This window comes from Quercus robur, chromosome 2, assembly GCF_932294415.1.
Source record: "Quercus robur chromosome 2, dhQueRobu3.1, whole genome shotgun sequence".
NCBI classification, from domain to species: Eukaryota; Viridiplantae; Streptophyta; class Magnoliopsida; order Fagales; family Fagaceae; genus Quercus; species Quercus robur.
In genome coordinates, this window is record NC_065535.1 from 17,542,983 (window position 1) to 17,557,758 (window position 14,776).

At 35.0% G+C, this 14,776-nt stretch overlaps 1 protein-coding gene across 1 annotated transcript; it reads left to right on the plus strand.

Moving 5' to 3' along the window:
• Positions 1 to 3,665: 3,665 nt before the first annotated feature.
• On the plus strand, positions 3,666 to 13,056 carry LOC126712713 (F-box/LRR-repeat protein 15). Its single transcript, XM_050412156.1, has 17 exons — positions 3,666 to 4,626; positions 5,703 to 5,961; positions 6,237 to 6,369; positions 6,576 to 6,672; positions 6,765 to 6,962; positions 7,045 to 7,315; positions 7,403 to 7,501; positions 7,607 to 7,695; positions 7,833 to 7,932; positions 8,039 to 8,209; positions 8,891 to 9,043; positions 9,414 to 9,574; positions 9,651 to 9,849; positions 10,937 to 11,406; positions 11,501 to 11,564; positions 12,320 to 12,406; positions 12,556 to 13,056. Exons 1-17 carry the CDS (start codon positions 4,127 to 4,129, stop codon positions 12,634 to 12,636), a joined length of 3,132 nt encoding a protein of 1,043 aa, XP_050268113.1. The 5' UTR covers positions 3,666 to 4,126; the 3' UTR covers positions 12,637 to 13,056.
• The last annotated feature ends 1,720 nt before the right edge of the window (positions 13,057 to 14,776 follow it).

Genomic DNA, 14,776 nt, shown 5'->3' on the forward strand with positions numbered 1-14,776 from the left:
TTTTGATAAATTACAAAATTCTTGTCTAACTTAAGAGTGGTTTCAAATTAATTTCTAAATTTTAAAACTTTTAATTAAACTATAATAAAACTTTTGTCCTACATGTTGCGGTTTTACCAAATAGACACATTCTCCATTTTATCTTTTCTTTTCTTTCTTTTTTTTTTCTTTTTTTTTTTTTTTTTTCCATTTTTTCGGCATAAACAGAGGATATATTAGATAAACATAAACAGTACAAGCACAACTCAACTACAGTACATACAACAACACATAGACACTAAACCAAGCTAGAACAACACATAAACAATCCACCAAACCGCTAAGGGTAGCAATAGAACAACCTACTACGACAAACCCACTCGATGACAGGTACATAGCTGGTACCAAAACAAAAGGCAAGACGACTGGACCATTATTGACCGCGACGACTTTTTTGATACCATTTGTTTTTCCATGTGTCTTATGGTAGGGCAAGAGCCTTGACAAATTTTTCTTGTGGATTGAATTATGGTATTGATACATTAGTTAAGACAAACTTAAAGTGGACATACACACTTGACATCCAATATTTTTGTGCAAGAGATTATCTCAACATAGATTTGCTAATATATAAAATTCATGCTTCAAATAAGGTAGGAGCCCTAAAATATTTTTTGTTTGGGGATTTGAATTATGGTATTGATACACTAGCCAAGACAAACCGAGAATGCGCGCACGCTTGTGCGCACACACACAATTATGTACATACGTACATATCTTAAATTTTCAAACTAGAGAAAATATTAACTCATAAATATACTATATGCAAAAAATATCAACATGTTATATATATTATCATATTTCTAAAGTCTAAGTATTATATAAATGTTGTTTAATTTGCTATATATATGTACAAAATTACCAAAAAAAAAAATCTCATTATCTCTCATAAAAGTTATGCTCAACAACAATCAATTTGACCACCTTGGTGTGATGGTTACTGGAGTGTGGGGGGGTAAGGGCCGGGGTTTAAGTCTCTAGGAGGAAACTTCACACACATATACACTTAGATTAGACTAGAGTAGAATTCTATCTTGTAAAAAAAAAAAAAAACATGTACAAAAATCTAATGTAATTATCATGTCTTCAAAGTCATATTGTTTTATCTTACTTTTAATTTTGTTTCCTATTGTTTGGTTGTTTTTCCAATTTTATGCCTTTTGTTAGAGAAGGAGAGAGATTGTTTTAAATTTGATGTGCATGTGCAAAAATTATCTCAAACATAACTATATCTATGTATAAGATTAATGCTTAGGGCATGATAAAAGTCTTGACAATTTTTGTTTGTGGATTGAATTATGGAATTAATACACTAGTCAAGATAAAATTCAAATTGTAAATACAGTTGACACTTGAATATGATCTATTTGTGCAAGAAATTATTTAAAGGGTAATTACAGTAAATAGACTCACCCAATGATAAGATTCACACTTAGGGCACAATAGAGCCCTAACAAATTTTGTTTAGAGCTTGAATTATGGTATCAAAACACTATTCAAAACAAATGAAAAGTGTGCACACAGACAATTTTACAATTACATATATATCTTGAATTTTCAAATTAGAGAAAACCATAACTCATAAATATACTACATAAAAAAATCATCAACATATCACCAAAAGTGTGCTTGGTGACAATATTTCATAGAATAACATTTATTTATTATCACTTCATAATGAATTTCTTAGGAAATTTAGTTAAAAAAAAAAAAAAATCAATATGTCTACCAAAAAACCAAATAAAAATAATCTAATTGAACTAATATAGTCTTCACTCTTCAAAGTCATAATTGATTAAAAATTTAAGCCGATGCAAGTGCAAATCCCCCCTCCCCCTCTTCCCCCATCCCCCCCCCCCCCCCAAAAATATTCATTGGGTTAGCCCTTTAAAAAAAACCCCAATTCTTATTTCTAGAGGGTCCCAACATTTAAAAAGTAATAAATATATATTTTTTAAAAATTAAAAATTGGGCGGGGATGTATATAGCCCCCCAACATAGAATGTGGATGCTTAGGACACCACACAATTAATAACTTAATTGATCAATACTATTATAAAGACAGTAAGATTTGGTGGAATCATTATTTAATTTGTCAATAATAAAACTATGCAAAAATACACTTTACATTCTACAAGATATAATCTCTCTATTGAAAAAAAAAGAAAAAAAAAACATTCATTCTTTTCATTTCAGTTTCAATTCAATTTTTAAGTAAAATAGCCTACTAAGTAGAAAGAAGCCATCTAGGCTTATCATCGTGGAAATCCGTAGCAAAATCCTTCCCCAAGGTGACTTGCAAAACTCTCCTCCTGAAGTAATGAAGGTGCCGTAGCTAACTAGTTCCCTTCTAAATTGAGGTGTCCTTCTATTCAAACTTACCCTGAGAGACATGGCAAAGAGGACAAAGGAACCAATGCGGTAATCACCTCCGTATTAATGATGCCCTTCACCTAATGTTAGCCACATTCAATATTGAATGACTGACTTGAACAATAGAAGTATCCCCAAAAGCCCTCCTTCATGATCAAAAGATGGTAGAGCAGAAGAAGGATGGGATAGACAGCTATAAAAGGAGGAGGGGGCAAGAGAGAGGCTGTCAGAAAAATTAAGGAGAAAAAGTTTAGGCAAGAACAAGAGAGAGAAAGAGGAAAGAAGAGAGAGAGTTCTAAGGGTTTTCAATCCTTGAACATATCTCATGTATCTCGGGAACTTTACCACCATGACTATGTATTTGATTCGATCACTTTTCATCTTTAATCTGTTGCTTAGGCTTCCTATTGTGGATCATTTCATTTTCTTTAAAAATTAGTTGTGTAGATCTTTTACAATCTCAACGAATAGTTGTTGATTGTTTTTTACCCCCATAGATGTCATTTCACATTTCTAACATTAAAAAAAAAATGATTTAAACAAAAAATGACAAATTAAAAACTTAATGGATTAAAATGACAATTGCTCAAAATTAATGAACTAAAATAATAAATTCTAAAGTTAGTTGACTAAAATGACAGCTGATCAAAGTTATAGGGTGTAAAGTTTATTTTTGTCCAAAAAATCATTAAATAAATAAAATGTCTATTTTCTTAAAAAAAAACATCATTAATTGAATAAAATAAAAAATATTGTCACAACAAAATGACTTAGAAAAAAGAGAGAGTAATTGCCATCTAGTTGTTTTTAAATGTTATAAAACCTTGTTTTTGTTTTTTAAAATATTAGTTGGCTCAATGAGATGACTTATAAAAAAAAGAGAGTAATCGGTTATCTAATTGTTTGCAAATGTTATTAAACCTTGTTTTAATTTTTCAAAAGTTATCATTTTTAATTAAAATTTAATAGAATAGACTAAAAACACTAGAAGGTTTTGAATATTTTTAACAAGCTCAATTTATTTTTAACAAGCTCAATTTCTTTAAACTTAACCAAGCAAGAAAAAAAAAAAAAGAAAAAGAAAAAGTTATCTCCAACACTTTGGATGAATCAAAATTATAGTAAACGAAGTCAAATATGCATATTCCTAATAATTTCCTTTCTAATTATTAGTATTAAAAACTTTGATTTTTCTTTCCATTCTCGTCACCCTTATTGGCAGACAAACAAAGACAAATAGCGGTTCTCGAAACGGGGCAAACTCAAAACGTCGTCGTAACTCCGCCGAACACGTCCTCTCATTTCTCAGATTATTATTATTAATCACAATCCCGTTTATAATTTATATAGCCAAACAAAAAACATCCTCACAACTCCACAAAACCAAAGCACCCAGCGCCAGCAGCTCACACACACACACAAGATCTGATCAGATCCATTCAGATCCTCCTCCCCATCTCTCTCTACAAATTTTCAATCTTTTTTTCTTTCTATCTCCTTTGTATTTGTATTTGTATTTATGTATCGGTCAATTCTTGTATGTAACCTGCTTCCAAAGTGATTCGATTTTCGAAATCAGAGTCGATGGTTTCAATTCTAGGGTTTCAGAGCCAGCGACGTCGTTTCATCGAGTTTCGCTACAATTGCGGTGTTCGTCTTGGGTAGATATGCGTGGGATCGAGATTTAGGGTTTGTAAAGGTGCTTGTGGTGTGCATGAAGATTTGGTGCTGCCTATGCTTTACAAGAGAAGAGGAAGAAGAAGAAGAAGAAGAGGACGTGGACGACGACGAAGAGGACAAGGAATTAGGTGAGGAAGGTAATTCGGAGGCTATGAGGGAGGGCGTTTTCGGAAATGAGGGTAATCCCGAGGGTAGAATCGGAAATGACGACGACCCCGAGGAGGATGTCGAGCGATTGCTAGGTCTCGCCGCCTTGAGCCCGCACCACCTCGACTGCGACGACGACGACGAGCAGCTCAGATTGTTCGAAGACGCCGTCGTCGCGATGCGCGGTGGCGGCGGCGTTGGTGTTGGTGTTGGTGTTGGTGCGCATTGGGACGGGGCCGCCCGGGCCGCTGACCCCTTGCCGTTTTTGGGGGTTCGAACCGCGCGGCGGTTCGAGGGGGAGAGTAGCTCCGCCTCGGCGGAGACTGCTGCGGTGGATCATGATCGCGATTCGCACAATAAGCGCGCCAAGGTTCACTATGATTTTCAGTGAGTCTCTCACTCTCTGCTTATTTCTCTGCATGTGTGTGTATCTCTGAATTTTTGCTTCTCTGATTTTTATTTTAAATTTCGTTAATTGAATGCTATATTCCGAGATTATGGCTAGGAGAACAATTGTGGTATATAAAGATTTCATCTTTTTCTTAATATAAATTTGGGATTTTTATTTTAAGGTTTTGGCAATGTTCGTTGTCTAAATTTTTACTGATCAAGTTTTAAAATTTGATTATTACATAAATTTGTTGTACAAATTTTAATCGTCGGAGTTGTTTTTTTATTTTTCTAATGCGGACATATGTAATGTGCTTACTTTACAAGGAATTACATGCATTAAGAGAAAGTGTCTTAAAGTATGTTCAGTGTAAATCTTCTCATGTTGACCCTTATTCACTAGATAATCACACTTTGCACGAAAAGATAGTAGGTGTAAGTAAAAGCCCCATGGTTTCTAAGGTTTTATTTCTCATCTGTGATATAAATTTATTTTTGGGGCTTCTTATTTTTGTAATTACAATGAATTACTCAATTACTGTCAAACAGAGAAGTTGTTTTAAATGAGTGCCTCTGTTTCATTTAAGTCCATCCCTTTGAAGCTACTGGTAGAGCAGCGTTTTAGTCTTGCTCCAATGTGAAGTGGATGTGCCTTGGTTGTGCCATGAATCTCATGCAGGACCCACCCATGCATAACAAACGATGTGTTCAATGGGCCTTGCAAATATGTGAAGGCCTATTGGGTTCTGAACTGGAACAGAATGGAAAAAAAAAACTCCATTTTGTTTTGTTATGTCCCCCCACCCTCTCCCTTTTATTGGTAACTGCTCAAGCACCAATGTGTGTTGAACTCACAATTTCACCATCCACCTTACTTTTATGAGGAGAAGATGTCATTTGAGTTAAAGCTCATTGGCACAGAAACAGAATTCATTTAGTATGCATGACTTAAAAACTGTTTGGTTTTGATACCAAGTATGGAGTTTGATTATTATAGAAGTAATGTTCCATTTTAACTTTGAAATGCATGCAATATTATATGGAATACTTATTATCAAAAAATTCTGGTGCAGTGAATATCATTTTGCAACTGCAGAGTTTTCCAATGGAAACTCTAGTTCATCTGCAGACAGGGATTACCACATTAGTCAGGGATCTTCTTTTCCATCTAAGAATCAGATATTTTATCGTACTTTAACAATGAGTGATGGTGGTGGTAAGAATTTATCTGAATCTAGTGATGGGACAGATGATGTCGGAGATGAGATTGGCTCTCCAAGATTGGAGGATTTTGAAGTTCGGATGGATCTTACGGATGACTTACTCCATATGGTATGCAGTGCTTAATAACTTTTCGTGGAACTACTTTGATTTTCTAATTATTGTAGTTTTTTTTTTTTTTTTTTTTTTTTTTTAAAATTTTTTTTTATAAATAAAATAAAAATTTCCTTTCATCCTTCCCCTATTCTGTTAAACAGAATCTGATTATTTTGGGGTTATTGTTATGGTACTACAGGCCTGAACATGACAGGTTCTTCTCATCCAGCATCTTTCAAATGATATGGTTAAAGTAATGTACATGTTTTTTTTTTGAATTGTTTTTCTAGGTTTTCTCTTTCTTAGACCACACTGCTCTTTGCCGAGCTGCCAGAGTCTGTAGGCAGTGGCGAGCAGCTAGTGCTCATGAGGATTTCTGGAGATGTTTGAATTTTGAGAACCGAAACATATCTGTAGAACAATGTAAGTTTTACTTAAATGGGATGTAGTATACTTTGGTCTTCATTTAACCCATATTACTAAAGATAACTTGCTGTCTCGATAAATGTAATATTGATTTTGATACTTTGAGAACTGTTGTTTATCTACTATTTTGGTGGTGGCTTTGTGTTTGGTATTTCCTTTAAAAGAAAAGTGGAAAACTTCTCACATATCATGTGCATTTGCAGTTGAGGATATGTGTCGGCGGTATCCAAATGCAACAGAAGTGAATATTTCTGGTGCTTCCATTCACTTGCTTGTTATGAAGGCAGTATCTTCATTAAGGTAAGAAGCTTATGTTAGTGTTTCTTCCCCCCCCCCCCCCCCCCCCGGTCATTATTGTGTGATCATGGCTAATATGTCTTCGTGTTTTGCAGAAACCTTGAGGTTTTGACATTGGGGAGAGGGCAACTAGGGGATACTTTTTTCAATGCCTTATCGGATTGTTATTTGTTGAAGAGATTGAATGTAAATGATGCTAATCTTGGCAACAGTATTCAAGAAATACCTATAAACCATGACAGCTTGCGTCATCTTCAACTAACAAAGTGTCGTGTGATGCGTATATCCGTCAGGTGAAGCAGGTTTAAGGTTAAAACCAAACTGTCATGTCTGTCTATCTGGTCAATTTTTATGTTAAGATATTGCCTTTTGCAGGTGTCCACAGCTTGAAACAATGTCTTTGAAGCGCAGCAACATGGCACAGGCTGTGCTTAATTGCCCTCTCTTGCATGAGCTTGATATAAGCTCTTGCCACAAGCTTTCAGATGCTGCAATTCGTTCAGCAGCAACTTCATGCCCTCAGTTAGAGTCTCTGGACATGTCAAATTGTTCATGTGTTAGCGATGAAACTCTAAGGGAAATAGCCCTCACTTGCGCCAATCTCCATATTCTTAATGCTTCATATTGCCCAAACATCTCACTTGAGGTCAGTTTTTAGAGTTTGTTATAATCTTTTCTCTGGAAATATTGGTTATTCCTTTATTTGACACTTTTTTTTTCTTTTTCCTGGAAGTCTGTTAGACTGCCGATGTTGACGAAACTTCAGCTTCACAGCTGTGAGGGAATCACCTCAGCTTCAATGGCTGCAATATCTCATAGTTATATGTTGGAGGTTTGAATTCACTTGCTTCAGATATTGCTGTTTTCTGGATGTCTGCTTCGTTTTAAGTAAATGATACTTTCAACATGTCAAAATGAGAGTTCATATTCGTTGCAGGTTTTGGAGCTTGACAATTGCAGCCTACTGACTTCTGTGTCCTTGGACCTTCCACGCTTACAGAATATTAGATTAGTACATTGTCGCAAGTATATTTTGCTGCTCCATCTCATTTCTCCCATTTCATCCAATCTTCCCAAAAAAGAATCTCCCTCTCTCTCTGGTGGAGATTGTTCTGTTCCCTTCTTTTGGTTTTGTTTTTGATTTAATTTTTTTTTTCCTGCAGATTTGCTGATCTGAATTTAAGGAGTCTCATGCTATCATCTATAATGGTGTCTAATTGCCCCGTACTCCAACGGATCAACATCACTTCAAACTCACTTCAGGTATGTCTTTTGGTGAGCAATTTGGTCTATTTTGTGCCCTTCCTTTCATGTCCTTAACCACTTACCAGATAGAGCAATAAAATGGAGTGGTTTCATGTATTTGTAGAAATTAGCATTGCAGAAGCAGGAGAGCTTAACCGCATTGGCATTGCAATGCCAAACTTTGCAAGAAGTGGATCTCACTGATTGTGAATCTTTGACAGATACAATTTGTGATGTTTTTAGTGATGGAGGTGGATGCCCTATGCTAAAGTCACTAGTTCTTGATAACTGTGAGGTTTGTGATTGAGGCCCTTTCCATTTCCTGAAGTGATCATTTTGTGAAATATATTTGTGCTAGGCATATCAGATTGTCTTTTGAATATCCTGGTGTTTTGGGGAAAATATGATGGTGTTCTCTTTAATATATTTTGTTCTTCTTAGAGTGGGTTTTTATGTTCTCTTAAACTGGTTGCTAAGGTAAATCCAGGGTGCTACTTGTTTTGTTTAAAATTGTCTGTTAGCAGTGTTTACACATAAGATAATCCAGGGGCCTACTTGGTTTTAATAATACTGAAGAATTGTTGATTTTGTGTTTAGAAATGCCATTGATTCCACATTACATAAGAAGGGGGCTGATCTGGGTAGTAGGAATTTGAGGATTGGGGTGGAAAAGGGACAGGTGAAGGGATTTGCTTTGTGGAATGTAGTTTTTATATGGTTCAGCATAATTGTGATTTATTCTTAAACTATGTTGTTAGCAATAATGCACTACCATTAGCCAATCTTTGAATTGTTTAAAATTTTCTGATTGATCTGGCCCTTTGCTTCTTGATGTCTTATATGTTTGACATTGAGTTGGTGTGCTATCGGGGTTCACCATTCTGATTGACTTTGATGTTAAAATCATCTCTAATGAGTTGTAATGGTTGTATTTGATTTTCGCTTTGATATAATGTGATGATTTCCCTTTTTTCAGAACTTGAGAGCAGTGCAGTTCTGCAGTACCTCTTTAGTTAATCTTTCCCTTGTTGGTTGCCGGGCCATCACTGCTCTCAATCTTACGTGCCCATATCTAGAGCAAGTTTGCTTGGACGGTTGTGATCATCTTGAAAGAGCATCTTTTTGTCCTGTAAGTGAGCATAATCTCATATTTGGTCTTTTACTGTAGCGTATGGAAAAAATTCTTAACTTTAATGTTCCCTTAAATATTAACTGAATTCCCTAAAAAAAAAAGTATATTAATAGCTGAATTAAATTTTGCAACAAGGATGTAGTGCTAATTCACAATCTGATATACACACTACATGGACAATTTGCTCTTGTATTGTATAAAACACAAATTTTTGCTGTATGATGCCACTATCTTTCATGTTCTAATCTAGTTTTTTGACACTTAGTTGCATCTTTTGCAGCATCAACTGATGGGAAAAGAGCTGATTTTTTTTTTCTTTTTTTGATTAAAAAGAACAGAGCTTAATTGTAAATCTTCATTTCATTAGGTTGGCCTACAGTCATTGAATCTGGGAATATGTCCCAAATTAAATGTACTCAGTATTAAAGCACCGTGTATGGTGTTGCTCGAATTGAAAGGATGTGGCGTATTATCAGAAGCATCTATTAATTGTCCGCTTTTGACCTCTCTAGATGCTTCCTTTTGCAGGTTGGTTGCTTTAATATTTTCTTTGGTGATCCTTTTTTGGTGTTCAAGCTGACACCCTTATCTCTTTCACATGCAGCCAACTTAAGGATGACTGTCTGTCTGCAACAACTGCTTCATGCCCGCTGATTGAGTCGTTGATATTGATGTCATGCCCATCTATTGGTTCTGATGGACTTTACGCCCTGCGTTGCCTTCTACATTTGACTGTGCTTGATTTATCGTACACCTTTTTGATGACCTTGCAGCCGGTTTTTGAGTCTTGTTTGCAACTAAAGGTAATTTTCACTGTCCAGTACATAAGCAATCTATTTTTCACATGGGGGCGTGTCACTGCAACCATAAAATTTTAGGGAAAAGTACCAAAAACTACAATTATTTGTCAATAGGAAAACCATTAATCCAAGTTTTCAAATCCTGGTAATGAAAATCTATAATTTTCTAATCGAAATGCTTGTTTGTCTGAACCTAATAGCAAAATCTTTTTAAATTAAGCTACATGCATAATCTGTTTTAATGATCATGGCTTATCATTTGATGGTCCTCCTCTATCAGATTTATTGTACAATACATTGCATGAATGTGTTCTTTTTAAGAGTATAAACAGTGATGAGCTTTTCTGGATGGTATAAATGCATTTTAAGGGTCACCTACAAATAAAAATTTAACAAATTGTTTAGAAGAATCTTTACATGTTTTTGCTTTAATTTTATATATAGATCACCGAGTTGTCCAAGGTGCCTTATAAAATTATGTATCAAGTGATATTTTGGATTTTTTGCTGTATTATATCCCCTCCCCCCCCCCCCCCCCCCCACCCACCCCCCCAAAAAAAAAAAAAAAAAAAAATCTTGTGCCTCTACATCATCTTTTGAGGCTTCTTAAACACTCTGTTTTTGGGTGTCAAAATTGTGTGAATGCTATTTGTATCAAGTTGATGTTCTCATGCTTATCATAAATTGTATTTTAGCATAATCTCAGTTTTATTGGACAAAAAAAAGCCTCAACTTTGTTGTTTTAACATTTAAAGAAGGTAAATATACACTAACCTCTTCATGCATGCTATGTATGTAACATTTTTAAGTTGTAACCACAAATAGTTGTAGTTTAAGTATAAAATGTGTCATAATCTTATGGAATTTGAATTTTAAATCTCTCAATTTATCCTTATATTCTTAAATTGGCTTATTGTTAAATCATTTTCAATTAGATAATAGGGTTATTTGTGGATGTGTATAAAAGTGGATGCCAAAGAATTCTACTCCTCTCCTTCTCCCAGGTGTTAAAAAGTGGATAATAGGGGTTGAGGGGGTTGATTACTTGGGCTTTACTGTAGTACTTACATTTCCTCCCTCCTTCTCCCAGGTGTTAAAATTACAAGCATGCAAGTATCTTGCGGACTCATCACTTGAGCCCCTTTACAAGGAAGGTGCTCTCCCTGCTCTCCAGGAATTGGACTTGTCTTATGGGACCCTCTGTCAGTCTGCTATAGAAGAGCTTCTTGCTTTCTGCACACATCTTACACATGTGAGCTTGAATGGCTGTGTCAATATGCATGACCTTAATTGGGGTTGCAGTGGTGGTGGCCAGATTTCTGAGTTGCCTAGTATTTATAGCTCATCTTCCATGCTTTCACCTGAGAACATCCACGAGCCAATTGAGCAGGCCAACCGTTTACTGCAGAACCTAAACTGTGTTGGTTGTCCTAATATTAGGAAAGTTTTCATTCCACCGGCGGCACGCTGTTTTCATTTGTCATCGTTAAACCTTTCTCTATCAGCAAATTTGAAGGAAGTTGATCTTGCTTGTTTTAATTTGTGCTTTCTAAATTTGAGGTACCCTTTTTCTCTTGATGCAGTTGGTTAATGTGGTTTTTGATTCTTCCGATATTTTATCTGTGCTGAAATTTTTTTTTCTTATGCTCTACAGTAATTGTTGCTCTTTGGAAATGTTGAAGCTTGAGTGTCCAAAATTGACCAGTCTCTTTCTACAGGTAAGCATTTTGCATTTGAGGGCCTTAAGCATTTTCTTGGCTTTGTCATTTGAAGATGTATTAATGGATACACACTTCAGATTTTGTACTTCCTGTTATTTACATTTTCACTAGTGCTCCAGTTGGGGGAATTCAACATTTAGTATGTATTGGGGATTCCCTTCTTTGTGCGTTTGGATTAGCTTTTTGTCAAAAGCTTATTTGATTATTTATTGAAAGTTGACGAAACTACAGCTGCACCTAGAAAAATTGAGGCTTTAAAAAGTTGTAAAGAACAAAAAATCCAACTTCAACTTATTCATACTGCTGGGGTGCTGGGGAATGCTTTTTTTTTTTTTTTTTTTTTTTGGGAATTTAGTTTTGTATAGTCTGGTATGGTCACATGTTTCATTGATCAATATGTAATTCTGTCCAAGGGGCACAATCTAATGCAAGCTTATTTTCTTTTGTTTTCCTACATGGAAAAGTAATATATTTGCAATAAGTCTAGGTCTAGGAATACAAAACTTTTCATAGCTCTTTTTAGAATTGTTGTCGTGGCCTGTTATGATTGGCTTGGTGTATAATAAACGTGGTGTTGGTGGTTGACTGATACAAAAAGATTTTGCTCAAATTGTAACTTACCTCCTAAGCAAGCTTTGAAAATAGTTGTGTGCCTCATTGATCATATATTTGTGAAGTTGGTGTATGTATATGCCCTAAACTGCTTCTGTTTAATGCTCTTTTGCTAACTTTTGAAATTGGGGCTTTGTTAGTCGTGCAACATTGATGTAGCAGCAGTTGAAGCTGCCATATCAAAGTGTAGCATGCTGGAGACCCTTGATGTCCGCTTTTGTCCGAAGGTGAGAGCACTCTCTCTTTCTCTCTCTCTCTCTCTTGTTATATAATGCATTGTTTTTTGTTTATTTTATTTTTGCATCATTTGTACAACCTGAAATCCTTTTTTTTTTTTTTTTTTTTTTAACGTGTGTTTTGCTACTTTGACTTACAGATATGCTCAATGAGCATGGGGAGGTTACGTGCGGCATGCCCTAGTTTGAAGCGTATCTTCAGTAGCCTGTCACCTTCATGATGTGACAGACGTCTTTGTGTCATTTTATGCTGCTTAGCAGGTGGCAACCAGCTTGGTAATTTATCTGTGATTTGCTCGCATGTATTGTAAATGGTCATCTTCATCTTCTTTTAATTGTTGGTGTTCGTTTTGGTATAGAGGTACTTCATGTGGTCTTTATGTAACAATAGAATAAATTGTTTTGTTTTACTTTTAATTGTTCATTGTAGTTCACTTGTTGAGTAAACCACCGGCATTTTTTCTTTCTGTTGGCCAGTAAATGGCCATCTATATTGTTTGTCGGTGTGGCTCTGCAGGTAATTCATGTTGTCTTTTATGTATTTGATACAATAAGATGTCTTTGTAAATTAATTAATATTGTTTGTTAGTACTAATAGTTCTTCCCTGTAGCTAATGAATTTCAAATTATTGGTTCTTGTATTTGAGTTTGACTCTTTTCATATGGTCAATGTAATTTCCAGCTGTCAGGAATATAATTAGGTTTGGTCTCGTTCTTTCCAAGCTTTTGAATGTGACTGGCTAGATGTGACGCACAAAGTTGTCCTCTCTACCTACCTTTTTTTTTGATAAATGTCCTCTCTACCTGCCTTATTTGCCTAAATTCTAGATAATGGTGGTGTTTGCTTTTTGCTAGTCTTTTGGTTTTTTAAATGTGACAGATAGAAAGTTGTCCTCTCCTCTCCATCCACACTAGATCATGGTGGTTCTTTCTTTGAGTGAGAGTAGTATGGGGTGAGGTTGAGACGTTAATCGAGATTAATGAATACAACATACTCGGGCTCATTGTATTATTGTTGGCTTTGTTACCTTAACAGGTCCAGAGATCCATTTTGAGAAGCCACCACCATTTCCATGGTTAGAACTTAGAAGTAACTTGTCCTCTTCAGTTATCGTTTGGCCTTGAATTTCTTTACATTTTGATGACTCCATTTAATAACAGAAAATGTACTAACAAAGCTTATGTGAAGTTTAAAAAGTGCCGATGTGATTTTTCCCCCTTAAGATTTAGAACAGGCTAGTCTTAAGAATGGGTGAACTCAAAGTAAGCTCACTGACGCAAAATGCAGTCATAGGCCTCCTGTTTATGAGCGTTTGGCAAATCACATAATTGAAAACTTAATTGATTCAATTTGGTTCTTGACAAATGCCTAACACATGGTGATCGTTCGTTTTCATAGAAATATTCTACATTATTTTAGGATGCATAATTAATAGGGAAAATTACACCAACCTAAGATGTAAGAATGATAAGGAGTTACAAAATTGGAGAAAGTACAAGTGGCCTCTAAATTGCCCTTAACCGGCTTATGGGCAAGCAATAACATTCCTAATGTTTGAGTAAATCAAGAGCAAAATAGATTTTTTATTTTTTATTTTTTTTTTGAGTTGGAGCAAAATAGAGATTTCAAAGATAAGCAAATATTTAACCAAAAAAAAAAAAAAAAGGATAAGCAAATAGCAATTTATTTTTATTTAATTAATGAGATGTTAGTCAACAAAAGTAGGAATACTAATAAAAAAAAGAATGAATGCAACATATTTCTTGCAAGGTGGAGAAAGAATGTCTTGAGTCAATTTGATGAATTCATTTTTTTCACACTATAATTGCCTTGATGTAAGCTACCCAATAATTTGGTGTAAATTAAAGGTTTCCATAGGCAATCTCCTTCCTCATTGGGTATTCCTACTTCTGTTGACTAACATCTCATTAATTATGTCATGAGAAATGAGGAGGGATATATATTTAGAGGTGGCAATGAAGACTACTAGTTACTACAACAGAAATAAAAATCTTAATCGTTAAATAGACACTCCATTTTGCTTGAAATAGGAAGGATCAGATCGTTGTAAATCAAACAATAGAAAGTGCTTCACAAATGTAAATTTGTATTAATTGAATAATGAGTACGATTCTCAATTTTTAATCCTTTTACAACAGAATGATCCTCTGATTCTATCTTCTTTGTGATCTTGACTTGAACACAAAATCTTCTTCACATTGATTGGAAAATGGATCGAACAATCTTCACAACAAATCTTTTGCTTTGAGCTTGTTAAAGATTTGTTGTTCTTCAAGTTCTTCAAGAACTTCGAATGTTCTTCAAGTTCTTCGAAGATTCTTTGAATTTAAAGGATTTTG

What these genes read in the sequence shown, in the direction of transcription:
- LOC126712713 (XM_050412156.1), top strand. Translation starts at nt 4,127, where the DNA reads ATGAAGATTTGGTGCTGCCTATGCTTTACAAGAGAAGAGGAAGAAGAA. An exon ending in TTGTGCTTTCTAAATTTGAG is followed by an intron (nt 11,407 to 11,500) that starts GTACCCTTTTTC and finishes TATGCTCTACAG; the next exon opens with TAATTGTTGCTCTTTGGAAA. An exon ending in ATGTCCGCTTTTGTCCGAAG is followed by an intron (nt 12,407 to 12,555) that starts GTGAGAGCACTC and finishes TTTGACTTACAG; the next exon opens with ATATGCTCAATGAGCATGGG.